This window comes from Pelmatolapia mariae, linkage group LG8, assembly GCF_036321145.2.
Source record: "Pelmatolapia mariae isolate MD_Pm_ZW linkage group LG8, Pm_UMD_F_2, whole genome shotgun sequence".
Taxonomy (NCBI): Eukaryota; Metazoa; Chordata; class Actinopteri; order Cichliformes; family Cichlidae; genus Pelmatolapia; species Pelmatolapia mariae.
The window spans coordinates 14,493,547-14,520,969 of record NC_086234.1 but is presented as its reverse complement, the minus strand read 5'-3'; the positions used below and the strand labels follow the sequence as shown (position 1 = coordinate 14,520,969).

General features: G+C 39.7%; 1 protein-coding gene across 1 annotated transcript in view; it reads right to left on the bottom strand.

Moving 5' to 3' along the window:
• Positions 1 to 27,423, bottom strand: part of atrnl1b (attractin-like 1b) — a 71,700-nt gene that overhangs the window by 26,609 nt on the left and 17,668 nt on the right. Inside the window, exons 18-25 of the mRNA XM_063483026.1 lie at positions 21,656 to 21,889; positions 19,781 to 19,918; positions 17,734 to 17,827; positions 7,532 to 7,584; positions 5,918 to 6,012; positions 5,590 to 5,668; positions 3,382 to 3,539; positions 1,012 to 1,073 (exon numbers count right to left, since the gene is read on the bottom strand). Coding sequence (XP_063339096.1) covers positions 1,012 to 1,073; positions 3,382 to 3,539; positions 5,590 to 5,668; positions 5,918 to 6,012; positions 7,532 to 7,584; positions 17,734 to 17,827; positions 19,781 to 19,918; positions 21,656 to 21,889 — 913 coding nt within the window. The remainder of the gene's footprint in view (positions 1 to 1,011; positions 1,074 to 3,381; positions 3,540 to 5,589; positions 5,669 to 5,917; positions 6,013 to 7,531; positions 7,585 to 17,733; positions 17,828 to 19,780; positions 19,919 to 21,655; positions 21,890 to 27,423) is intronic.

The following is a 27,423-nucleotide window of genomic DNA, read 5'->3' as shown; positions in this document are numbered from 1 at the left end:
AGACACAAGAAGCATTTACATGTATTCGGTTAGCAGAACTGACCTAACAGGCTCACATAACTCAGTAAGGCCCAGGAGACAAGAGCTGAGAGTGACGATATAGTGGATAATGTTTCCTGACTGGAGAACACTTACAGCCCTGTTTCCAAATACTAGGGATGCATTGCAAAAATTAAATAAAACAGAAAGGAAGTATAAAATTAATCATTTAAAACATTTTTATCCATTAGAAAGTTTTTAAAAAGTTCAGTAAGAATATTTACCACTGTGTTGTGTAACATTTGAGAAGACCAGTTTCTGTAGTTTTAAAGTGAAATGCTTTTAGATGCAGTCAGGCCCATTTGGTGGTGTAGTTCATTTTATAATGTCTCAGATGCTTTCAGTGACTGACAGGTGTGGGCTGTTTAAAACCAAGGCTCTTTTCACTGAGCCTGCTGCTCTGTTGCTGCTAATATATATACCAGGTTGTGGCCTGGCAACCCGAACAAAGGAGGACTTCCCTACAAAAGACGTTTAATGCATGTCACGGCAACCTTCAAATATATAATTTGGCATTAATGGTTCTTTCACCATCATTCAATATTAGTTTTCTTTATGCTGGGAAACATTATTGCTCAACTCTTATTTGCTCACACAGTCGTTCACCAAGTGAAACATACATATCTGAAAAGCAAAACTAATTGGGTTTCAATAATTTTTTAAACAACAGCTTTTTCTTATTATATACACTTATTCTATTTACACTGTTTTTCTTAGACTGAACCATCGCAACGTAACAGCTAAGGCTTCAGTCTCACAGGCCTAGAAACCAGTCGGTGACACTGTCATAACCACGATTTGCAGGGTAGAATGACTTTTTCACAAGCGGTTGGTGAAAGTTGCTGGCAATTGACAACTGGCTTCCTAGCGACCAGCGGTTGCCAGGTTGTTGTGAATCAGTCTCAAGGCTTTGTGACCAAAAGAAATGACTAAGCGCATGTTTAGGAATAAATAAATATTTTATACACTTACCTGAAAAATGTAACAAAAAACTGGACGAGATCCATAATGCCACCGTGCTGGGAGAAGGCGATCTAGTGGATGGAAGGAAGACGATAAGCAATGACTTACTATGACAGAAAACGCATGGATATGCATTATAATTTTAAGATTTAAAATGTATAATTTAACCTAAATTTGTAATTGTGTCTTAAGGTTAATGTTCATTAACATTTTTCTTTTCAAATGCATAAATAAAAATAAATACAAAATTTTAAAATCCAAACTAATTCCCAATGCTGATTTTTGTTTTAAATTTAACCTATTGATCTCAGATCTCAGCAATAACACAGTCTCTCTCTCTACCACAGCCGATGTATCCAAAAGGCAACATGGCAGTGAATGACGCTTCATCAGAAACATGTTTCATCTTCATTAAAAGAGAGATTACGCACAGTCCTGGCAGCTAAATCACATATAACAGGCCACATCATTGTGACAAGTCATTATCTACTGTAGATGTTTTGAAAGCACTGTACCCTGAAAGCATTTAGTCAAACACACACAATGTCATCTGGAGCCCCTGGTTGGCAACACATTGGTTTGGGTAACGGGGCACAAATCGTGCTTTTAGAGGTGGATTACTTGGGTCACATCTGTTGCGTTGAATGCTAATTTAACAATCAAATTAATCTGGTCTTCCAAAAAAAAAAAAGAAGAAGAAGAAGAAGATACGTGGCTGAACCTACACATTGATTTATTAGTGTAGATATGTCTAGATTGTATTGAAATGATGTGGTTAGCTAAATATTTGGCTATGTCAATATCACAGGAAACAGAAAGGGGTACGTTAATGATCATATAGCATAACAGAGTCACGGGGCTAATATTCTTTAATGACAACTTCATCTACCCCCCAAACTTCTGCCACCTTTGACTTTTTCCAACCCTATTAAGTAGAAAATGAGAATCACTGATCTGAAATAAGATGCTTACTGACATGACTAACATGACTCACAAAGCACACTGTGCACAGATGTTAGCTGGCTTTTAAGTAAATTGGACATGTCTATTTAGTGCTTATAAAGTTGTTTTTCACACGATATGAGGTCAAAGCAATATGTGTAGGGTTAATTCAATTTCAATTCATCTATCTCAGCCAATCAATTTCATCATCTGAAAACATTCTTCTATTACAATTGGCCTTTTATTACATGGAGGAACATGCTGACGATACGATTAGGTGGCAACATTTTCCCTCCATGAAAGCTGCTCTTTACGATCCAAGTCTATATTTAAATGCTCTGTTTATGTGTTTGGACCTTACATACAAGCCCTCATAAGAAGAAATCCTGTCTTATCTCATCCAGGTCTCCATTCTCATCCATGCATCATGAAGACAAGCAAAGAAAGAGAGACCTTATCCTGTTACAGAAGCTATTTGCTGTAACAGCCCAGGCTAGTCCATAATAAATAAGCAACTGTTGGCTGGGAAATCTAATAGAAAACTATTACCAGGCCCCCACCAAAGATGGATTGACCCCAAAGATATTATTACTCCAAGGTGTTCCATTCATTTACCTCGTGAAATTGTAGGACGAAATATAAAAATCAATATTTGGGAGTGGACTAATTAGTAAAATGGATATTGTGTGATATTTGGGGGGGGGGGGGGAGAGACAATTGTTATCTCGTTGTATTAAATTGCATGGTGACAGCAGATTCGGGTGTTAATTCTATGGGTTTGTACAAGTGACACCTTTCATATTATAGTACTAATGTACTTTATATCAAGCTTAGCATATTCCAGAGAGAGCGTTTCTAAGGCTTAGTTACAATTTATAGAATTAAAATGTTAAGCAACATTTATAATCCCTAAAATGTCAAAGAACACTCCTCGTGTGTGCTGGCCATGGGCAAGCTTTCCTTACAAAGAAACCCTGCCCATCCCTTTACACAAGACCTTTTTGTTTTCCTGCAAAACCCAAAGTAGATAAAAGCAAATGGACTACACATCTTTCAGTGTTGTATTTTCAAGCGGTCCACCAATCAAAGCCTCAATTGGATCCATTCAGAGAGAGGGGCACAAATTTGAAACAATGCTTTGCCTTTGCCTGCTAAAAAGCAGCTGTGCACCTATGAACACACATTCATTGAAGGTGTAATTACAATCGAGTGCACTCGAAATCACCCAGAGTGACAATGGCGCTCTGCATGTCCAAAGATGGCTGCTCCTGCTCTTTTTGTGTTTTTGTGTTAATTCTTTTATAGATTTATTCATACATACTGTATTCACGTGTGTTTTTAGCATTTTGAAAACAGTCACAGCACATAAGAGAGGATTAGCTCACGGTCTTATCCGCTTCTCATGAGTCAGTCCAAGGTCACACGCGCAGTTCTTACCTGGATCTTGATGGGCCATGAGAAGTTACTGACGTAGACATAAAAAGTAATGTTAGGGTTGCTTCTGAAGGTGAACTTCTCACATGAGAAACTGTCTCTATATTCCTTGATGTTTGTTTTGGACACGATGGGCACCTCCTCTCCAGAGATTGTTCCAGCTGTGGAGTTAAAGAGTTTATGTTCAGAATATAAACATCTAACGCACAAAAAGAGCACCTATATACAGAGGCTGAACTGAACCAAAACAATATGTTATCATGATTGCATTACCTGGAAAGCTCTCATTGTTATTTATGTAAAACAGAAATGTTTTAAATATTTCTAGATGTGGTTGAAAAGCTTAAAAGAGGGACATTTAGTCTTTTTGAGACCTACAATTTGCCTTAATGTAACTACAGAAGATGCAGTCTGCATGAGGTCTCCTCAGATCCACTATTGTTAAGAATCAGTTCTTGCTTGTGTCCATTTTTAGCTTTTCTCTGAGTGGCATCTTAACATTTAAAAACAGGATGATGCAATGTGCCTTAAATAAAATTCTGTATGCTAAACACTAAAGTGTAAATTTTCTGTGTCTTGTGTATACAAACTTCTTGATATCCCTAATGAAATCAATATAAACACATTCTGGACTAAAACTCTTAAAACTCTATCTTTCATCTATCTAAACGTTCCAAGTCATTTCTTATTCTTCCTCATGTCAGTGGGTTCTCAACATTGACATTCCAAACCACGGCTCTGAAACAAAAGCAGTGAAAATGACAGCTTGACTGTGGCTACGTGAGCACGTTTATCTTAATTGAAATCACCCCTCCCCTCCCTTCTCCTTCCCCCACCCAAAGGCGCTTCGTGCGCTCGTCGATTGTGAAGAGGGTCCCGTTCCTTCTGAGACACAATATCTTAGCAGAGAAAGGGGACCCAACTTCAAATATTAATAACGCTACTCCAAAAAGGTTAAGGTGGTGGCGAGGCGCGCGGGAGGTTAACGTGTCTTAGTGGCTAGAAAATGTCAGTGCTGTGTGGACAGGAGAAAGCGGCAGATGACTTGAGAGGAGGGGAGGCCAGAGATAAACAGTGGCACTGGACGACTGCAGTGTCCTTGGGTGTCTTTCCTCAGGGAACCTATAATATCCACTCAACAGTGACACGGTACACACTAACAAGAGAAGGCGCGTTGTTGTTCCTGTTATATCTCTTATATTGACTGACTAAATCATTACTTTAATATTTATATCATAATGTTACACACACACACAGACATTATACGGTATATACATTTATTTTTTTATTATTTTTAAAGCGTTGATTGTATGGTATTAATCACATTTGTTATTATATACATTTTTTTTTTCAAATTGAATGAAACTGATTAAACAAGGGGTTTGTTTTGTAATTAGGTTCAATTTGAAAGCATCTTAGTCATCATTTCATTTAATGCTGTGAATGTGGGAACAATAGGAACCTTTTATGTCACAGACTTCGGAATAAATAGAGGACATCTAATCAGCCTGAGTCCATGTGGACAAAAATAAGCAACAAGTTGTTGTCAGTTTGAATATTGGCTTTGGTGACCTTTGAATGCTGAGAAAGTTTTATAGAGGTTTTGTTGGACATTTTTATAACATCCAAATATCCTTCTGAGACCCAGCCTATTCATTTATGTCCTCTGTCACGCAAATCACAAAAAAAAAAAAAAAACTGAAAAAAACTGAAAAAAACCCTTAAAAGATACTTTTTTTTCCTTGGTTCTCGACTTCACGAAACATATAACTTTTGCTGAGAATACCTAATACTATTTGTGACCTTTGTGGCCAAGTGCTGACAAAGAAGTTGGAACAGGAGAGACAAACTCACTACTACTAATCTTGATTATGTCTGTTCTCCTTGTGCCTACATGGGCTCTCTCTGGGTACTCTTGCACTCCAAAAACATGCATGTTGGGTTAATTTGTGATTCTAAATTGGCCAAAAAGTGTGAATGGTTTTCGGTCTTGCTGTGTTAGCCATGCATTATAGTGGCGACCAGTCCAGGGTGTACCCCATCTTTTTCTCTTTGCCAGAGGGGATAAGTTTCAGCCACCTCCAACCCTGAATATCAGATATAATGGATTAAAAAAAGGATGGATACCAATATGACTGGGACTAATAACTCACCAGAAACCTTTCAAGTACTGAGAAAAGCTTTTTTTTTTAATAAGAAAAAAAAGAGTACCTGTTGATCCAACCGACCACGTGATGTTCAGGTTGAAGTTATTGGATGCATTTATGGACATTTCCAAATTCTTGGTTTGCTTTAGATGAAAAACATAAATCCATTAATGAAATCATCTAAATACTGCACAATTTACAATTTACATTACAAACTCTTGGAAAAGATTGATGATTTTTTTACAGCAATGTCAGGCTCAATGTTTCTAATTATCAAAAACAATTGACCAGTAACTAGCATAATTAAATGTGAGTGCCTCAGAGCGCTGCCTTCATGTTAACTCTAACATTGTTCCCGATGCCTCACTGAAAACTCTTCTTGAAGAAGTTACCTGCTCAGGCGAGGCCATGAAGTTTATGGCAGTGTAGTGATTATCATCTTCCTGGATGAGACTGAAGGTGAACTGGTAGTCGATCAGGAGATTGTCTGTTTAGAAAACCAGACAGGAAAGAAATTACTCAGATGTTGTCCCATGTCCCGTACATCATACGTAGATGACAGCTTCATCAAGAACTTAGCTGGCAGATGTAGCTTTACCACCACAGGCTAGAGGCTAAAATCTGATTGCTGCAATCAAGCATGGAACTAACAGATTAACCTGACCCGGAGAGTAAATAATCTTCACCAGAGATTAATGAAGTTTTTATTATTAATGAACTGCCACAGATGACTTCACTAGTAATGCTAAATTATCTTTTTTTTTTTTTTTTTGAAAAGGAGATACATGCATCAAATATTTTATTATTAAATATGTCCTTTCAAATTTGTACCACAGCTGTTTACTTTTTCCCTGGGGGACTGCAGGGGCATGAGTACTAAGACAGTGGATGATCGAATTTTCAGGAGCTATTTTTTGGCATATAAATTACATAATTTACCGGCCAGAGTCTGAGATGTCCTGTAAAGCCACAGAATAAAAAGTATTTCTTTATAGGCTTAAATAAGCGTCCTGAAGATCTGACTTATGATTAAAAACAAAAACCAAAAAACTGCATATTAATAGTAAAATGGCATTAAAGCCACAGAAGGGTTTGGGAGATATATTTAGGTCAGCATTTTTCAATTACAAACTACAAACTAACACACACTGCAAAGGAGCTGGATAATGTCGCATGAGTTCAAAGTGCTAATCTATGCTCGGTGGCCTTTTGGATAGTGAGCACTGCCATGTTTACAATAGTGCACAGCTAAGCTCAAGAACAAGTCCCAGTGGTGTCCAGAGGTTAAAACAAGCTTCAGGCTTTTAGTTTCCCGTCTTCCCCCCATTGAGCCTGTTGTCAGGCTGTGGCATTTCAAAAAGGGACAAAACCTTGGCAAAGGCTCTGTTGTCAGTAGCGGAGTGCTGAAAGGCAGATAACAAATCACTAAGTACCGCAGCACCGTGAAGGACATGACATCATGCAAATAAACGCACAAAGCACAAACACACCAGCGTGTACAGTATACACAGGAAGGGGGGCACAGATGTGCTACCACTCGGCGCTGGGTGTCAGCTTTGTGTCATTCGAGTTCCTTTTCCATATACGCACACTGATAGTTTGACTTGTTAAGTAAAAGGAAAATCTATCATTTAGTCAACTTTCTAAATGAATAAATGAGTAGGTGCGTGATTGAGTGAGTAGACAAGTGGAGAATTTTTTACTCCTCCGTCTCCTTGATTAGCTCAATCACTCACTCCCTCTGATGCACTTGACATTTTCACGACAAGTCATTCTGTCACCGAACAAGCGCCCCTGGTGCCAAAGTGCTAAAATGCTCCATCTGCCCTGGGCGGAAGAGTGGAAGTGGAAGGAGAGGGGGGAGAGAGAGAGAAAGAGTGGGGAGACAGAAAGAGAGAGAGGCAGAGAGAGAGAATTGCCAAGAATAATAAAGGTGTGTGTTTGTGAGAGTGAGTGCATATGAGCTGTCTCTCCAGCAAGTAGCTGTCCAGCGGAGAATTACTCACAGTAACAGGTTCCTCTGAGTGGATTGCCAAGGTAACGGTTTTCTGAGTCACATCTGCAGTGAAGAAAACAGAGAGGAGAGAACAAGATGAAGAAGAGTGCGAACAGATTGAGAGCAAGAATGCCTCTTATCAGAAGCAGTGTCTGCCAAGTGCCAGCGCATTAGCTCCTGCTGTTGGCGCCTCATCAAGTCTCTTACTTTTGACAAAGAGGAAATAATCTGATAGTTTGTAAAAGTTAATTAGATTTTTTTTTGCTCTTCCCCCCCAAAAAAATGCTGTTTATCAAAGTAACACAGTCACACATGCACAAAACTTCCCATTCCGCTTGATCACAGAGGTCTGTGATCAGGTTTAAGCCCTTAAAATCCTTGGAGCAAAAACAGCTCTTATTTGAATTTTGGAGAAATATAATCTTTAACTGAGAATAACCGGTGATCAAGGGGAATCCTCCTCGTGGAATAAAGTCAGACACGACAGAGTGTTGCAGGTAGTAAGCAGGAAATTTAAAGTTCAAAATGGACCAGGTTTATTGACCCAAGTTAAAATTCAGATGTGATAATCAGAGCTGGGGTTGAACACAGTAACAACAGTCACAGGCTAAATAACTAAATGGTTGTCCCATGACGTTTGATTCTGTCCATAATTCAGAAGTGTTTTTACAGAAAACAGGAGGCTTTTGCTTGGACGCTGTTAAGTGCAACTCCTTGTTTCTCTGATACTTTAGGGCAGGGGTGTCATAATCACCATAGCAAAGCCCGCAATCCAGCCCTAATTTTTCCTGCTGATAAAGATCTCCAACTTCCTATTCATCCTAGAAAATAATTACACGATTTAAAAACCCCTTTAAAAGTGCCTGTTTTTTATTGTTGGTTTGTTTTTTCACTATTTACAACATAAATTTCAGTTGTTTACAGTGGGTAGTTAATGTACAGTAAAACTAGTTTCTTTGGTACTGTACGTGGCTCATGATGTCAAAGGGGTTTGCAGCCATGCTTTTTTCTCCCTCTAAGGCAGGGATGTCAAACTTACAATAAGCCTAAGAGAGGTTAAATTCAAGTCTCAAGCTTGTCCTGTAAAGTCAACACTTTTTAAACATCCAGGTTTTCCTGTAAGATTGTGTAGTTTGCTAAAACCCACTACAGTTTGGGGTTTTTTTTCACAACAAGGATGTTGTGGTGTCAGCCAAAAAACAGTCTGACTTTTAAATGAAGTTCTTCCAAGCAAAATAATTTGTTAACATCCACAGAACGCCATCAACTGCTCTGAGAGTGCGCGCGCATGAGTCTGTTTTATCAGCTCCGTTGCTTTCTAAAGCCCCCGTAATGAGGAGGAACATATGGCAATGTTCACTGGACTGCACTGCTCCATCCTTTTTAAAGAGTCTCTCCACTCCGCCTCTCAACGCACATACATGCATTTAACTGTCCGCAGTTCGCTCCGAACTTCATTGTCATCACTCTTAAGCGACTGACCACAATGAGCAGGTTGATGAATGCCACATATGCAATTGAAGTGCACAAATAAGGTGAAAATTGTTGTGTTAATTCAAAGATAAGAAACCTATTATCACACTGATTAGGCTTCACAGTTGGTTCATCTTACAGACAACCAATTAAACTTGTGAGAATGTGAATATCCGAGGCGGTGTCGAGGAGTCAGAGGGGACGGCAAATAAAGGAGGGAACAGAGTGGAGCGAGCCAACTGAGAGGCACGAACGCCGCTGAGGAGGAGGAGGAGGCCGTCAGTGATGTTACACTGAATGAGGATGACTCTGACTCTAAAAATAATTTGGGACTGGCTTGGTTTGCAGCATTTCGGATTTGCAAGACAGACGCTATCACCACCTAACGTACTGTGCAAAAAACAACAAAAATAAAAACCCAGTCATACGGGGGTTGAAGGTCACCAGACGTCATTCGGCACATTAAATATCACCAGGGAGAAATACTGTCAAAAGTGCTTTTAAAAAAAAAAAAAAAAAAGCAAAGCTATTACACAACAGCTTTGATTTGACAGCAGCTTTATATGTCACATATTACTGTAGCTGCTGACTCCTCTCAGACACTCAGGAGTACAGTGCACAGCAGAAGTGACTACACCCCTGTGCAGCAACTTCAAATTCAAATGATTCAAAATCGCATCATCTGACAACAGTTGCACTACTTTCAAGCTTTCAAACGGGACATTTGGATTTATTCAAAATCCAAACTAACAGTTTCGTTTGACTGCATCATACAAAAGAACACCAGCAACAGAAGTCTGCACAGCTTCAATAACTGAATCTGTTCATTTCTCGATATTGTGCATCTCCAGCTATATTATGATGGTAGACTTGATCCTTCTTGGCGTGGAAAACGTTTGTCTTGCCCAGCCTGTCCTTTGCTGCAGGGGTTGTGTCCCTTTACCCTTTCTCACTGAAATACTACAAAGGTGTGCTGTTGGATTCGCATCAGAAGGAACACTTTAGCAGATTACACTTTTCATTTTATTCATTTAGACAAACTCTTATGTAATTCTGTCCATGTGCTTTGGATCGTTATCATGCTGGAATATTCCTCTTCTCCCAGGCTCCTGGAGTCATCTCGTCGACCATGTTCGTGATGCCCTCTATAAATGTCATCTCTCTAACACCCTTTGCACTCACGCAGCACCATATCATCACACTCCCACCTCTTCAGTGTCAGGACTATGTGTTCACAGTGGTAGCTCTGGCCAGGTTCGAGCAAAACGTCTTGTAGTTCATCCAATATGAACTTTTTTCCTTTCCTCTCCCTCTCTTTTGGTCTCATCAGACCAAAGAATGTGCTCCCACTCTTCATAATGTAGAGCAAGCAAGGTTTTGCATTTTTGCAATGTCATGAAGACTGATTAAGACTGATTCTACAGATAACCACTGTGCCAAATCTGAGGCATCTGCCCATTTATTTCTCAGAACTACAATGTATGAGGCAACATTTTAAGAGGATCACTATAGCTCTTATTATACCTGCTGATTACTGCTGCAAATGTGTTTTAACTCATTTTGAGCAGCAGTCAACCTCCATGCATCCTTTCTCAGCTTTTATGCAGCGTTACAGTCGGATCTTCAAATTCTAGTGTTCACATTTTACAACACTAAAATCACTCTATAGTATTAGATTTTTGTTGTTTAGAAAATAAGGAATAATCTTCTAAACTCTATAAATTATAAAGAGGTGATGACATTTTTAATCATTTGGTAAAGTCATTCAAACTGAAAACATGTCATGTAATGAAAACAATAACTCACGCCAATGCGCATGTGCAGAAGATGGATTTTTAACACTGCATCTAACCAGCAAAACCTAAATAACAAGGATCAGTGTCTTCAGTGATCTAAAGGAGGCAGGTTCACACAGCTCAGGAGGAGTCAGCTCTGCCCCCTCTTGCTGTTATAATGTTATACAGGCAAGGACAGGGCAGAGTGCTCTTTTACCACGGTACAAAGGACAGAGGACAAATGCTGCCACAGGCTTTTGAGCCTAACAGAACGTCACTGGCAGGGCATTTCAACTGCTTGGCATTTGCAGATGGCAAAACACACAAGTACCCATGTGCTCATCAGTATAATGCAGCTTCCCAACACTGTATCTTAATTTAATCTAGACCTGCATGCATCCGTGCACACATCTGAACTTCAGGCAGTCCCCTTGAACTGTATCTTAATTTAATCTACACTCAGCTTGAACCTTTGTCTGTCCCTGTGCCAACTCAGTGATTAAAACAGACAAAAATGCAAAGACAGACACAACAGCAGAGAAGAAATGTGCTTGAAACCCTTACAGTTTGATTCACATCTGTGCAGGCTAGCACAGGCATGCATATGTTCACACACTCTTGAGAGGTACACCACGTTACCCCCGAGCATGTGAAGGATCCTGAACACTGGATGCATCCAAATGAGCAGTATGATAAATATTTCCCTCGCCGGTTTTATTTGACTCATCGCTATGATGCAGCTCAGACCTCTTCAATCGCTTTCAAAAGCAATTCTATTCTGCACCGATGCACCCTTCACTTCATTAGTGCAGCTATTATTTGGAGGTCCTAATGGCATCAGTAGATGCAGTGCATGCACGAGTGAAAATCTGCATGTGTGTACTTCTGTGCACAATGCTTAAAAGGCAGAGTACCCTTGTGAAGAGGTCTTTATTTAGGCTTACAGGGAGGGATGGTGCAAGCGAGCGGCTGACAGTGTTTGGGGACACAATGATTATATGTAATGAGAGCTTGAAAGTTACAAGATATATAAAAAAAAGTAAATAGATTACACTTGTGTCATTACACCAACGTAGCTGTATATGCAAACTTGGTTTGATTTTGACATTAGAGATGCAAACATGCATTATGTATTGGAAATGTCAGGGCTCCATAAAGATCTCTGCAGCAATCATCCTTGATATGATTTGGTAGGTTATGTGTACTATGCATTATATATTAAGTTACATTATATTAAGGCATATTATGTTTTTAACTTTGCATAAGCGAGTGGCAGTCTTTTGGTTAGATAAACAAAGCACAAAGCCAACCCATTAAGTACCAAAAACTGCTTAGTGACCACTTAAATTTGGCTCCAAAAGACATACAACCCTCAGAGAACAACTTAGGCCCATTTCGAAACTCCCTTTTATTGCAAAAGTGTTAAAAATAAAAGGTAACTGCACTTCAGTTCTCTGGAAGAATTGAACTTTCTCTAAAAGTTTCAGTCTGGTTTCCATAGAGGTCCCTTGGCAGAGCCTGCTGTTCTCAAGCGATTTGTTGATGTTCAGCGATTCAGGAGAGTTCATTTGAAGTGATGTTGGATTTAAGCCCAGCCTTTGACAATACTGATCAACAAGTATTGATCAAGAGGTTGAAACAGCAGGTGAGCAAGTCTGGTCCAGCACTTGAACAGTTCACTTTATATTTTGCTTATAGAAGTGTATCCATTGCCACATCAACTTACAAATCATCACTCTGCCACTCTCACATGGTGTTCCACAGGGTTCTGTTCTTGGCCCCATTTTCATTCATTGTACAGTGGGATGCAAAAGTTTGGGCAACCTTGTTAATAGTCATTATTTTCCTGTATAAATCGTTGGTTGTTACAATAAAAAATGTCAGTTAAATATATCATATAGGAGACACACACAGTGATATTTGAGAAGTGAAATGAAGTTTATTGGATTTACAGAAAGTGTGAAATAATTGTTTAAACAAAATCAGGCAGGTGCATAAATTTGGGCACCACAAAAAAAGAAATGAAATCAATATTTAGTAGATCCGCCTTTTGCAGAAATTACAGCCTCTAAATGCTTCCTGTAGGTTCCAATGAGTGTCTGGATTGTGGTTGAAGGTATTTTGGACCATTCTTTTTTACAAAACATCTCTAGTTCATTCAGGTTTGATGGCTTTTGAGCATGGAAGCTCTTTAACTCACACCACAGATTTTCAATAATATTCAGGTCTGGGGACTGAGATGGCCATTCCAGAACGTTGTACTTGTTCCTCTGCATGAATGTCTTAGTGGATTTTGAGCAGTGTTTCGGGTCATTGTCTTGTTGAAAGATCCAGCCCCGGTGCAGCTTCAGCTTTGCCACTGATTCCTGGACATTGGTCTCCAGAATCTGCTGATACTGAGTGGAGGTAGCAGGTGTTTTTCTTGGAATGTTGTGTTCTTTTTCCTCCATGCATAACGCCCCTTGTTATGCCCAAATAACTCAATTTTCGCTTCATCAGTCCACAGCACCTTATTCCAGAATGAAGCTGGTTTGTCCAAATGTGCTTTAGCATACCTCAAGCGACTCTTTTTGTGCTGTGGGCGGAGAAAAGGCTTCCTCTGCATCACTCTTGCATACAGCATCTCCTTGTGTAAAGTGCGCCGAATGGTTGAACGATGCACAGTGACTCCATCTGCTGCAAGATGATGTTGTAGAAAAAAAAAATAGCATAAAAAAAAAAAAAAAAAGATGTTGTAGGTCTTTGGTGCTGGTCTGTGGGTTGACTTTGACTCTTCTCACCATTCGTCGCTTCTATCTATCTGAGATTTTTCTTGGTCTGCACTTCGAGCCTTAACTTGAACTGAGCCTGTGGTCTTCCATTTTCTCAATATGTTCCTAACTGTGGAAACAGACAGCTTAAATCTCTGAGACAGCTTTCTGTATCCTTCCCCTAAACCATGATGGTTAACAATCTCTTACAATACTTACAGTACAATACTCTTTCTCATTATTGGATTCACCTGTGTATGTAGGTCAGGGGTCACTGAGCTTACCAAGCCAATTTGAGTTCCAATAATTAGTTCTAAAGGTTTCGGAATCAATAAAATGACAACAATGCCAAATTTATGCACCTGCCTGATTTTGTTTAAACAATTATTGCACACTTTCTGTAAATCCAATAAACTTTATTTCACTTCTCAAATATCACTGTGTGTGTCTCCTATATGATATATTTAACTGACATTTTTATTGTAACAACCAATGATTTATACAGGGAAATAATGACTATTAACAAGGTTGCCCAAACTTTTGCATCCCACTGTATTTACCTCCTTTATATCGGCATTTAAGATCATTTACCAACAATTTTTTAAAAACCTGGCATGCTGATGATATTCAGCTTTATATCACTTTTAAACCTCAGTGTTTTTCTAAAGTTTTAATTGTCGCCCCTGCTACCCTGTTATTTAAAATCTGGGTTCACTCTTTTGTTATGTTAACCAATCTATTAAAAAAAACCTGGGAACTGTTTTGCGTGGGGAGTTGTCAGTGGTTTTGCATGTTTGTAAGCATCTCCTTAGCTCTTGTTTTCATCAGTTAAGAAAGAGTAAATTTCATCCTGTTATATCTAAGTCAGAGATTGAGATTTTTATTATTTTTTTATTTTAAACTATTGCAATTCACCTCTTCACCTGCCTCAAACAATCCCTCCATGGATCATCTACAGCTTGTGCAGAATGCTGCTGAAAAGCTTCTTATCTGGTTATCCAAAATTCTCATGTTACACCTCTGCTGATCTAAGACTAAAAACTAAAAGTGACAGATCCTTTGTAATCATGGCACCCCATTCTTTGCCCCCCAGTTTATGATCTGTGAGTCCATCGGATTCATTCAAAACAGAGCCAAAGACTCATATTTTTATACTCGCATTCAGGTAGCGTTTCATTTTGTTTGTTGTTGGTTTTATTTGATGTGAAGTATCTTGTGATTTAAATGCTATAATGTCCTATATGGATAAATTAACTTAGTCACTTAATAAAGCACTTTTATCCCATTATTTGACAAAATATGTGGGCTGCTGTGAGGTTCAGCCCACCAAGAAAGTGTGTGTCTTTGTTTTGATACACACACTCACTGCTATTAGCACACATCCACACAGTTTACAAATGCAGCTCTTCTTTAAATATAAGTTACTTCTAGCTCATTAAACTATCATGGCGTCAAAGAGCTGAAAAAGCAACACTGAAGCAACAAAATGCCGACCCAAACTAATGGCTGAATCTGTGCTATTGTGAATTGCTTATCATACCAATATGTCACTGTGTAGGAGCATATATATTAAGGCATATTAAGACTTTAGAATAACCAATTCTCAATTCAGAAGAGAAACTTTTTTCTACACTCGTTTCCTGTATGTGAGGAGAAGGGGCAGCTCCCTCAGTGTGGTTAACGTGTTTACATCGTGTTGGAGTTAATGGGCGCAATGCACACTGACAAGTGCAGCAAGTCTTTGCACATATGGCAAAATATGTCTGGCAGCTGTCAATGACACAGACACTGCCATGAGTATGTCTGAATGTAGCCATCATGAGCATAACGGCAAAGTAACCTACAAAATAACAGAGTGCCCTCACTTTAGAAGTGTTGTTTTGGGAGTTTTTTAGTACTGTTGAAATTTCAAGGTGATAATCAGCAACAGCTACAAGGATCTTCTCAAAGCTGGCTTCAAAGCTGATGTGATGTGTGTGTGCCTGGCCTGTTCTGATACTCAAGTCTGACTCTGCAGTAAATGAGAAAATAAGTTGCTTTTATTAACTGTTATCCACCTGCTATCTGAGTATAACACTACACTGTACTGCACTGCACAACATTAAATCTAGTAGCAGAAATCAATGTGACATTTTTTTCCAATTGTGCAAAGTGTTAGTTATTTGCTCTCAATGTTGACTGAAAGCACTGAGGGTTTGGAAAGGTCTCGCTCTCCTGTAGCCCTTCTTTCTTTCTTTCTTCTTTTATTTCTCTGCAGTCTTTCCCTCTTATTCCCATAACCTTTATGAATTCTTCTAGTCAATGTTTTTATTTTTCATGTATATTGTGATCATGCATTATTTTCCTTGTGTTTTCAAAGAGAATTAAAAAAGCAGAAAAGCAGGAGGGCGATTATCTCATTTTGATCAAAACACAAAGGAGTGTTGGGTGACTTTGGAGAGAGAAAAAAAAAAATCATTAGATTGTGGGTGAGTGTGTATGTAAGCACACATATGTTTGCCGCTGACCCATCCATAAGGCTTATTGCATTAGGGTTATCAGAAATATCAGTCTCCATTATGCTTACAACTGGGAAAGCAGACAGCTAAGAGATGGTCCTCCTACGCTGGTGGATTCGACTGTGTCAGCAGAAATCACCCTGGAGGTGGAGTTCCTGGCAAATAGTGCCAACTGCCTGTTTTTACACCACAGGGCCATTAGCATCAGCATCTAAGCCTCGACATGAGGAGAAATTGAGCCGTTCTTATTGGTCAGAAATCAATCCTCATAACTATATCATGAAAATTATGAGGCACTGCAGAAGATAAATCACGTAATAAAAAAATCCCATTAAATCATTTTAAAAATGGCTAGTGAAAGTCAGGCTATATAATGACTAAAAATCAACCCAAAGTAATTTCCATTTAGTTTTCCTTTAATGGCTTTTAATGTCTTTTGGACTTATCCATGACGGCAATACGGGGGCCAAATTAAACAATTACACAAACACACTGATCCACTTCACCACAGAAATTCAATATTTTTAACATACTAATTATTTGTTTGTCATGAAAGACCTCTTTTGGGTAACCAGCTACCCATTACTCTAATTTGCAACAATGTTGTTTTGCTAGGATTGGTTTAACTCAATCAGCAGTTCAGTTTGTGTGTCTGTAAAGACAAATTACAATTTTTTAAAAGCATGAAGAAAGCACATAATGCTTTCCTACAGCCGGGTACCTCACTTGTTTTCCTTAAAACAGCCTCAAGCACATCTTCAAGGCTCTATCCCAAGTGATTACTGACACGCTTATGTTGTTCAGAGAATCGCTCTGAACACTTTACCGTGAGTCAGTGGAGTTTAGTCGGAACATTGCTGGTATTTCTGATCTGACCTTTCTGATACTGAAATAAAACTCAGCCAAAAGAGCAAGTACTACAGTGAGGTCAGCCGCAGGTCATAAGTAATGGGACAACAGCTCCTAAAACCTGAGTGCACTGAAAAGAGGCGAGATTTCATCCCTGATCTTCATCGGGTAAACAGCCACCAGTAATCAGGCGGCAACTTTTTCCCATCACTTAAATGGCATTTTTCTATTGTGGATTTAATAGGAATATATATATAATCAGATACTTTTCATTTATTTTTTTATCTTGTTACTCTGTTATCAACCTCAACCAGCCACAAACCGAAATCAGCTGATTTCCAGCATTCTCAGTCTTGACCTGTAAACAGCCAATCATCCTCACGTGTGTCCGATTACAGGCCGGTCCATTTCACGCACAACACGCACCCAGCACCGCAGGCACACAGCTGCACACTCGCAGTCACACGCTAACATGTCATTAGTGTGGAAGCTCCTTACTGAGAGTGAAGACACAAAGTTGGCCAAAGTAAACATAAAATGCTCATAACAATAAACCTAATGAGACACTTCAGTCACCTTCAACCAGATGAATACAGACATTTTAAAGAAGCTAACAAAGGCAAAGTGGATCAATCTAAAGCTACCCAAAGCTCAGAACCAGCTACAAGTCATCAGCCTCGGTATGAGCAAAGCACAAAAGTAGTTACAAGGAAAAAAAAACAAAAAACAGCCCTGCTATCTAGTGCATTTATACACATAGTGGAAAATGATGGAAGCAGTCAGTGCATCTTTCATTGTTAAATTTAAGGAACAAAATTTGTATGAGTGAGTGAGTGTGAGAGAGCGAGAAGTGACCAATATACTCACAGCTGGCACTGGTCTCCTTTGATCCCCTTGGTGGTGCAGAAACACTTGCCGGTTAACACCTGACACACACTTGCGTGACCATTACACTTGCAGGCTGTAACAGGCAAAACCAGATGGAAAAGAAGGTTGGGAAGACAGAGAGTAGCAAAAAAAAGGAAAAGGAAAAGGAAAAAAGACAGGTACAAGAACAGAAATGATCAATATCAAACCTGAACAAAAAAGAAAAAAAAACTTGATACAGTAAACATATGGCTGGTTTGGATTTGTACACTTGTATGTGATCAGTTATACATTTGAAACCTGTGCAGGTAAGACTGCACAGAGGAGGAAATTGATATTGATCTGGGTAAGATGGTAAACAAATGTATTTCCCAAAAGACTGGCTGAACTTCAAAGACATGAAGGAGAACCACCACCTCCAAACAAAGGCTAAGATACCCGCTAGGCATATACGTGTGTGTCTGTGTGTGTGTAGGGAATACAGAAAGTGCAGCAATAGATGTGTGACAGATGAGTGAATTGGCTTCTAAAGTGCTTCTACTGTGGCAGCCTTTCAGGTTTGCTTCTGCAGGACAAAAAAAGAAGGAAAAAAAACACTGACCAATTCTTTTCAGTTCAGTAATCATTAAAACACTGAAAAGGTGCATTACTGAAGGACCAGTGGATCCTCCTCCCTCCTTTCCAAGTAGTGCACCTTTTCCAGCATGGCATGAATATTTTAGGAGACTGGAAAGCTTTTAACTGCGTATACTGACACTTCCTCCAACACTTCTTGTTATTGACAGCTGGTGATACGGGGATTTAATTTTACTATGTGAAAGCCACATTAGATGTGGTTCTCCTCACTGTGAATTTATTCACATGTTCCTATCACAAATTATGATTTTTCTGTCCTCAGGCTCCAGGAGAATGAGGAGAATAGTGACAGGTATTCACTGGTGCAGTTTCACTTTACAACTCACAGCTTTAGCCTGAGCAGCAACATATGGTATCTGAGACTGTAAAGCTCCCACAAAATTTGTGTCTCCCATGTCTGGCGAGTCACACAAAACCCCACATGTAACTTCTCAGGAATGCTATTCATGTCTCATAACCATTGAGTGCAGCTAAATCTCCTCTCAACAAGGAGCCTGTACTCCCAGCCTTCAGTCAGTCTGTGATCCATTCAGTAAGAAACACAAGCAAAGACAGTTATCAGATACTAGTGTGATCATTGTGTATTTGATTTAATACCCATTCCTGTACTGCGTTCACATCGACTCTCCACAATAAATTCAGCAGACATTATGTGTTTTGGCTTAGAAAACAGGAATTCAGCATAATTTATGGGTTGCAGTCACTTAAGAAAAATTTATTCGCCATTGGGCAGGAGACTGGGATAATAAATCTCCCTCATGAGCTAATCAAAAACTCAATCAAAAGAGTTTTTCTATCAAAAAAAGAGCACCACACCCAGAAAACTGGTAAAGCAGTTAGGCTACTGAGCTGCATGTGTTGAAGTTTGTATTAAGTTTAGCTTAAAGCATCAATTTTCCCCCTTCCTAGCTGTGTGTGTGTGTGTCAGGCTGTGTGCACGTTCACAGTGTAAATTTAAAGTATTTGGATCCCACGGGTGGAAAGTGCCTGTTTAGGAAACCCGACATATTGCATGTCATTAATCAAACGTGAGTGGACAAATTATCACTATCAACACTCAATAGTGCCCTCTGTTGGTTATCAACTTGCATTACACCATATTCATCACATATTACATCAATTAGAATTCAAAAAGCAGACCATATCCTTCTAAAAAGCTTAATTATCACTTACACAAAGCAGGTTGAGTCAAATTAAAGCAACCTAGAGAAGGCACTCTGTGTTGTATCATTTAAACTTCATAATGCTGATCTCCTGCATTGCAATGAAATCTACAACGATGATGAGAACATGGTTGGGGGGGGCTTGTTGGGGTTAAAGTACATCACTCGACTGCTTCAACAAAAACAAGTGGAGCCATTAAGTCTTATGCATGCAGAATAACTAATGTCTGTTGCGATGCGGCACTCACCCTGGCATTTGCCGCCATTGGTCGGGTCGCCATGGTAACCAGGCATGCAGGTCTCGCAGTTAGGACCGGTGGTGAGGTTACGGCATTGTTCACAAACGCTGCCGTTAACGCACGTGCTGTGGCCATTACACTGGCATGCTGCAAAAAAAGACAGAAGAGTTCATTCTGCTGCTTTCTCACAGCAAGAAAAATGAAAAATTTTAGGAAATTTATTAACTTGACAACCCAAGCAAATATTCTTGGATTCATAAGCTTCCTTTGTCATATGTGAGTTGTTATAGCATCCTAGAAATCCAAAAGCTTTTTGTTGTTTGACTTGTTATTTTTTCCAGACCTACCTTTTAAAATATTTGTAATATTTGTAATAGTTTAATCCTTTAATCAACCTGAAGTTAATCTATTTGACAATTTGCAGATTAACCTTGTTGTTACTGATTTTTCAGACAAAGCGTGTGGACACAGTGAGCATGTAAGAAACTATTCATCAGTATGACCCCCGATATTTTAGGATGGATAACGTCCACTCCTTAAACTACCTGTATCTGACAGTAAATAGAAGTGCTCGCGCTATCAAGCAGTTGTTGAAGTAATTTGCTAAAAATTATTATGCTTGGAACACAAAGTAGCAGCCATGAAAGAAGCAATGCTACCTTAATGGCAACAGGCCTAGGCTGCCGGGGGCTGAGCACTGAGCATTTATTCTTCCTTCATTATGTGTTTATATGCCACTGTTGCATTTTATCATTCTTAATTTATTTTAAACTCTCCCATGTGTGTTTTTTGTCCTGCCCCTCCCTAAGCGTAGTTCTGCAGGAGGCGTTTTCTGTTTAAAACAAGTGCTGTCTTATCGAGGGGGGGGGGGGGGGGGGGGGGGGGGGTGTCATCTGATTGTTGGGGGTTTTCTCTCTAATATTAAAGGGTCTTTAACCTAATATATAAAGCACACCAAGACGCTAATTGTTGTGATGTGATGCTATATAAATGAAACTGAACTGACTTGCTAAATAGCATGTAACTGGAAAGATTTTACAATTATGAATACTTTATGTGCATTTTTAGCCAAGCAGAACAGTTTCAAGGTGGTTATCCATTAGTGTCACCAGTGTAGTTTATGGCAAATGTAAAATACGGCCACAATCTCCCTTTCTGTCCCTGAGATATGGTGTTCAATAATGCCCAAATCCTACTTGACATTTGTGTGAATCATATGAATTTTTGAGGTCACCCCAACCTTGACGACGGATCACTAAAATCGAATCAGTTCATCTTTGAGTCCAAATACAGGTCTGTTCTAAATTTGAAGAAAGTCCCTCAAGGCATTCAAGAGAGCATTTGGGAAGGATGGACAGACAATTCAAAACTCTAATGGGTCCACGATGGCAGCAACCACGGCCGGAGGCATCATGCTATAAAAAGTGAACGACTGAGAAAAAGACATAATGATGGTGGAGTTCAAGCCTAGAGGCGTAAAACTATAATTGGGCAAAATATTACCAGTCTTTTAATTCATTCTAGACTTAACAAAACTCACACAAATATCTGACTTCTTGAGGTTTTTTTAAGTAATCTGCGAGCTGCTGAGCACTGCTCACATTCTCAGTTTACAACTTACAGTGGCTACATTATCATCTTACATAACGTAGCAGTATGGACAGGGGCTTCATGAAAGCATGAAACGTCACACCAGCGTAAGGTTGCATGGAATCAGCAGGGACGGATTAGTTGCATAGGGAGGCTGTAACAGGAATCCATGGTAGCGTTTTTTTCCCCCCCCCCCCAAGCTTAAGCAGTGACCTCCAATAGGTAATAATCTCTCACTTGACATGACAGATGGTTTGTAATTTCAGTTAGCTTGACAGGAAGTTTAGCACTCACCGGGGCACTGAATGAAGGCCCACTCGTAGCCTTTGTCTTTGGGGCAGATGCCTGGCTCCAGGCTCATGTCGTGCGACGGGCCCTGGTGGCCCTGCTTCGCCAGTCTTTTCATGGGACCCCGGAAAGAACCTTCCATGCACAGGCCCTTTCCTGTGCTGGTGGGATCTCCGCACCAGCCGCACTCAGGTTGCTCCAAGCACTGAGAACACGTCCGCAGGCCTGAACAGTTCTGGGCTACAGGAGAGGAAAAATGCAGGTAATTGTATGTTTTAACCCACCACCACTGCCATCATTTTTCCATTCCATTTTACTAGAGTCATCACAACACAATGATAAAACAACAAAAACAAAACATCAGCAACAGCACCGAAGGCTTAATGCTGGAGCAGACTAAATTCTGAACAATGTTGCTTTTATATGCATTTATGCATATTGTTGAATTCTATCCTTTGTACTAGTCACCCTAATTTATTTCTGAGCATTAGTAGGCAATGGATATTAGGGAGCAATTGTGTCTTTTACAATAAAACACAAACAGGTTATCTAGTGAGGTGACAGGACAACAGATCTAAACACAGATAAAAGGATACGAAACAACTTGCTGAGCGTTTAATAGCTGATGCAGTCTGAGGACACTTGTATAATGAGAGCAAATGCGTCAGATAACCAAGGCCCCTGAAAAGTTTGATTTGAGAAAAAGTCCCACAAAAGGATTAAGTGTGATGTGTGAAGTAGCTCCTCACAAAAAGCTTAGAAACCCAAGGGAGCGATGCCGTTTTTGTCAGTTGAGAGATGAACTTTCAGGCCTCTAAACTGTTTGAGCGCCACCACTTGCCTGCCAGACAGACACTTTAGCGGAGAAAATGCCACTACTATTTTAAGGAGACAAACATTGAGTGCTTTTACCTCAGTTTATGTCAAACAAATCTCTAGCTATTCCACTAATGGATGTGAAACCATGACAACACAAGAGCAATAAGCACAAAGTAAGGCCATTTAAGATTGTTTTGACGACAAGACGTAAGTGGCGAATTTCTCAGGAACACGTTCTTCTGAGAAAAGAAAGCAGCAGCTGGATGGGGACTTTTGTCTTGCCACACAACAAGAAGCATGTTGAAACACAAAATCTGCCACGAAAACATGAATCACGTTTCTCACTTGGATTCTGACAGATAAATCAATATCTAAGAACTACATCTGATGCCTAGATATGCTCTGTTAAGTGGATGTTGATTATGACTCTGTCTGCACCCGAGAAACAAGATTCTCTTCATCCTGCATCACCAGTTTTCATCATCACAGCATATACAGCCTGACTCAGGTTTCCTCAAAAACCCTGAATTAATTGAGAAACATAAGGAGCTTGTGCCATGCCTCATTTCTTTACATTTTACTGGATAAATTGAAAATTGATGAAGTTTACTGAAACATCTGCAAACGTAGATGGAAATACAGTAAGACGACAATTTTGTAAGACCACTTTTATTCTTTGACACACCTTAAAAGATTTGCAGAGTTGATGTATTATTAATTTACAGTATGTGCGATTTCAGAGCTCAGTGGTCAGAGTGCAGTGTTGTGATGTATCTGGGATAAAAAGTGTCTTAATCTTGTCGTCTGTGATTTGATGGACCTGTAGCGCTCGTGTGAGGACAGATATTCAAACAGTTTAGATGCGTCCCTTAGGATGCAGAGTACTTTCTGCACACAGTACAATGTGTATACGTCTCCAAGTGCTGGCAGCTGTGTCTTGGTGATCTTTTTGTTCAGCTTTTATGACGTTCTGCAGTCCCTTCTTATCCGCTTCATAACTGTTACCTTACCGTGTCAGCATGCTGCAAAGGACTACACTTTTAATAGTGTGCCAGCAGAAAGACACCAGAAGGTTTTGAGACAGGTTTATGTTCCTCATAGTTTTCAGGAATTAGAGTCTATGTTGGGCTTTTTTCTTTTAACAAGGCTGTGTGTTTTGGTTGTCCATGTGAGGTCTGCTGTGATGTGTGTGCCCAGGAACCTAAAACTAGGTATTCTGTACATCCTCTCAATTACGTTCAATGGTATCTGGGCATTCTGATCCAGCCCTGTGTCCATCCCTGATCCCTGCATCCCTGCATGCATCCATTCAGTTAATGGGATAGGTTCCATGGCAGCTGGAACCTATCCCAGCTGCCATGGGGCAAGAAGTGGAGTACACCCCAGACAGGTCCCCCAGTATGTCACAGAGTCAACATTCTGATTTTTCCTGAAGGCAATTATCAGTTCTTTGGTGTTTGTGGTGTTAGGAGCCAGATTGTTTTCAGTACACCAATCTGTCAGCCTCTGAACCTCCTCTCTGTGGGCAGACTCATCCCCACCAGTGAGCAGTCCTATTTCCCCAGTCTCATCTACAAACCTAACAATGACATTTATGCTAAGATGTAATTCAGTCTTATACATACAGAGTACAGGAAAAGGCTAAAAACACAGCCTTGTTGGGCTCCTGTGCTGAGTGAGAGGATTGAGGAGCAGTGGGGGCCCATCCTGACCAACTGTGGTATTAAATGTTTCCTGTGGTTTCAGGCGGTGCATGTGGTGTAGAAGGTGATGGGAATGGCATCATCTGTTGATGCTGGTTCTGTCTGTGTACTGACATGGGCCCAGAGTAAGTGGAATAGTGACTTTGATGTATTTGAGGGCCAGGCTCTCCAGGCACCTCATGGTTATTGGTGTTAGAGCCACTGGCCTGTAGTCACTGAGCTGAACCTCTCACTCCAACTCCATTTCGCAGGATCAGAACAAATGTGCGTCTCTAACCTTACTGCACAAGGAGATTAGAAGTGATCCAATCAGAAGTAAACTTGTCCCGCCTTTCTACACAACTTAATTAGTTTTAATTAGATCTTATCTGTCCAGAACACTTTCATCTTGTTTTTATTTGGTGACGAAAGTGTCAACACATTTTATCACAGGTTTGGTCCTGGTGCATTAGTATTTATTTAGTTATCATCTTGTTTTCATCAGCAAAAAAAATGGTTGTTGACAAGAACTATGATGAATATTATTGGTCAACAAAATTAAAACAGTCACGGGGGCCAGATAATTTCATATATTCATATTAAAAAGTGCGCATTTAACATCCACAGCCAATGTGAAGAGGTACTTTGTGTGGCAGGAAGCATGCTCACGACAGTCCTTGTGCCATTTTTATGACGCGATTAAACTGCTCTCAGGATGAGGCACTGCTGCTGGTCAAGACAGTGGTGATGTTCTGCTTTGAAAAAAATAATTGAAAATGCAGCAAATGCCTAGAAAGCCTGGAGAACTATTAGTTAGACAACTTTAAAAAAATTTCTTAGAACCCAAATATGAAGAAAAGAGGGGTGGCTCCAGACTTTTTGCACAGACTTTTATTCAATCACAAACTCCAGTTAAATGTGACGTTCGAGGCCAAATTCAAGATGTTAAAATTTTTATAAGATCCATTTATCCACATTTCTCTTCAGAGTTGTGAGTATTTATGCTGGCTGGCTGTTTCGCAGCTTTCAAACTGTTCTTCTTTGATTTCACAGACTACTGATCATCGTGATAACCCTACTGCTTCAGTATCCGATCTGCTTTTGATCTGAAAGCAGTGTTAGGAAGGAAATTACACAGCTCTGTGTCTTAACTTTCCTTGAACTGCACACTGTAATCAACTGATTAACAATCACAAGTATCCCTCCAATTGTGCAGACTTCAAATGCTGCTTTACAGCTTGTGCCACAGCCAAGTGCTTCTTAAACCAAATGGAGTAAAAACCAAGGCATCTTATAAAAGGAGAAAACCTAGTGAGAGAAAAATGTTGTCCATGCAGAATAAGAGTTTTACAATACTTGCCAAAATCTTCATTTGCTATAAAACAATCTCACAGCAGCTATTTAAATGTAAATAACATACTGTGTAAAGCTGTCAAATGAGTTATTAATTAACTCTAACCCAGATGAGAGGCAGGGTACAAAGTGGACAGTCCACTAGTGAGGATACTAGAATGTGGAATTCACAGAAAAACTGCAGCGCGACTGCATCTGCACCAGCATGTACACTTTATCACATCTGCTAGAGGATCAAACCTTCAACCCTGTAATTACAGAGCAACCTCCCATTCTGACCCATGGCTGCCATGAATATTTGACAATTCCACTTCTGCTTGAAAAAAAAATGACAGAGCAGCTGCTAAACTACAGTACTTAACTAAAAGATTCAATTCATTGTGAAAGAATGGAAGCTGTTAGCTTGAGTGAGCGCAAAAGCCTGATCCAATATAAAAAAAAAGACTGAATTAAAGACCACAGAAAACTCTGTGAGCCTTGCTTGTTTAAAATTTTGCCTGAACTGAACTCACAGCTTGAAGGACTTTCTTCTGGTCTGTCATAATGAAGCGGACAGACCGCGAACTCATAGCACAGATGACGCCAGGTTTTGTTTGGTTGTTTGATCAGGGAAGATGACGTGTGGACAAATTAGATCTTTAAATAATCAATTCAAAAGGACATAAATTTAGAGTCCATCCCCTCAGCAAAGTAAGAAGGTCATCATGATTTCGCTACAGAGAGCAAAATCTCAAAGCACCCCAGCAAGCAAAAGATACCACATACTTGGGATCCTTTCACCTGTACTTAAAAACATTTCACTTGCCTATTCAAAATCTAAAAAACCTACGACTAGCACATCCTGGGGTTTTTTTTTTAAGTTGATATTCCAAGTTTTGGACTACTAGGATGACTGAACAGGCACAGTGATGCATTTCAGCATTTATAAAATAAGTTTGGTCTCAACCATAGCTGTCCTGCAGGTTGTCCAGAATTTTCATGGCAATCACAGAGCAGAGAATTACAAGGAGCTTGTGGATAAGATGCTGAAAATGAATCAGCTAATGAGCACAAGAATGTCACTGAAGATGCTTTTTTTTTTTTTTTTTTTTTTAAATTATTATTAACATTCTCATCTTGACTTTGTTTCCACCAAACCTGAGTGATGTCAGCAATGGGCACCAGGAAGGATTTCATCGAGATATGAAAGTGATAGAAAACCAATATCAGGGAACATTTAATCCGACCATGACGGGCAACTACTGTTGGTACTTGCAAAGAGATACGGATGAGCCATTTGAGCGCAAAAGCAAGTGACTTAGGCATTTTTGAGAACAATGACCTCACTTTGGTATTATCTTCTAGGCTGTTTTTACAGTAAAATAAATAAATAAATAAATAAATAAATAAATAAATAGTTTGGTCAAAAATAGTCAGAATTAGAGACATTGTGTTGATATAAATTTATATCAACACAGACGGACTGCTGTGTCTCCCAGCACAGATCCAAGAACACAGAGAAGATTCCAGGAGACGGGCAGTTGCTCTGAAGGAACTAGACAGGACCATAGAAGGTCCATAACCCATGCACAGTGCTGGCATTGGTTCCTTTGTGCAAAGAAGAACAGGATGAGCACTTCTAGACAGTCTACTCTGGCAGGCTTCTTGTGTGAGGGTGGATTGAGGTCCTGATGTCCTCTAGTGGGCCATCTGCTCACTGCCTGGCACCATGTAGGCTGAATGGCATTTGCCATAGAATACCAGAGTTGGCAGGTCCACCACTTCTACCCTGTGTTTTTCACAGCTGAGAGCAAGTTCACCCTAAGCACATGTGAAAGATGTAAAAGGGTCTAGAGATAAAGTAGAAATATTATGCTGCCTGTAACATTGTTCAGGGTGACTGGTCTGATGGTGGGTCAGTGACATCTGGGTAGGCATATC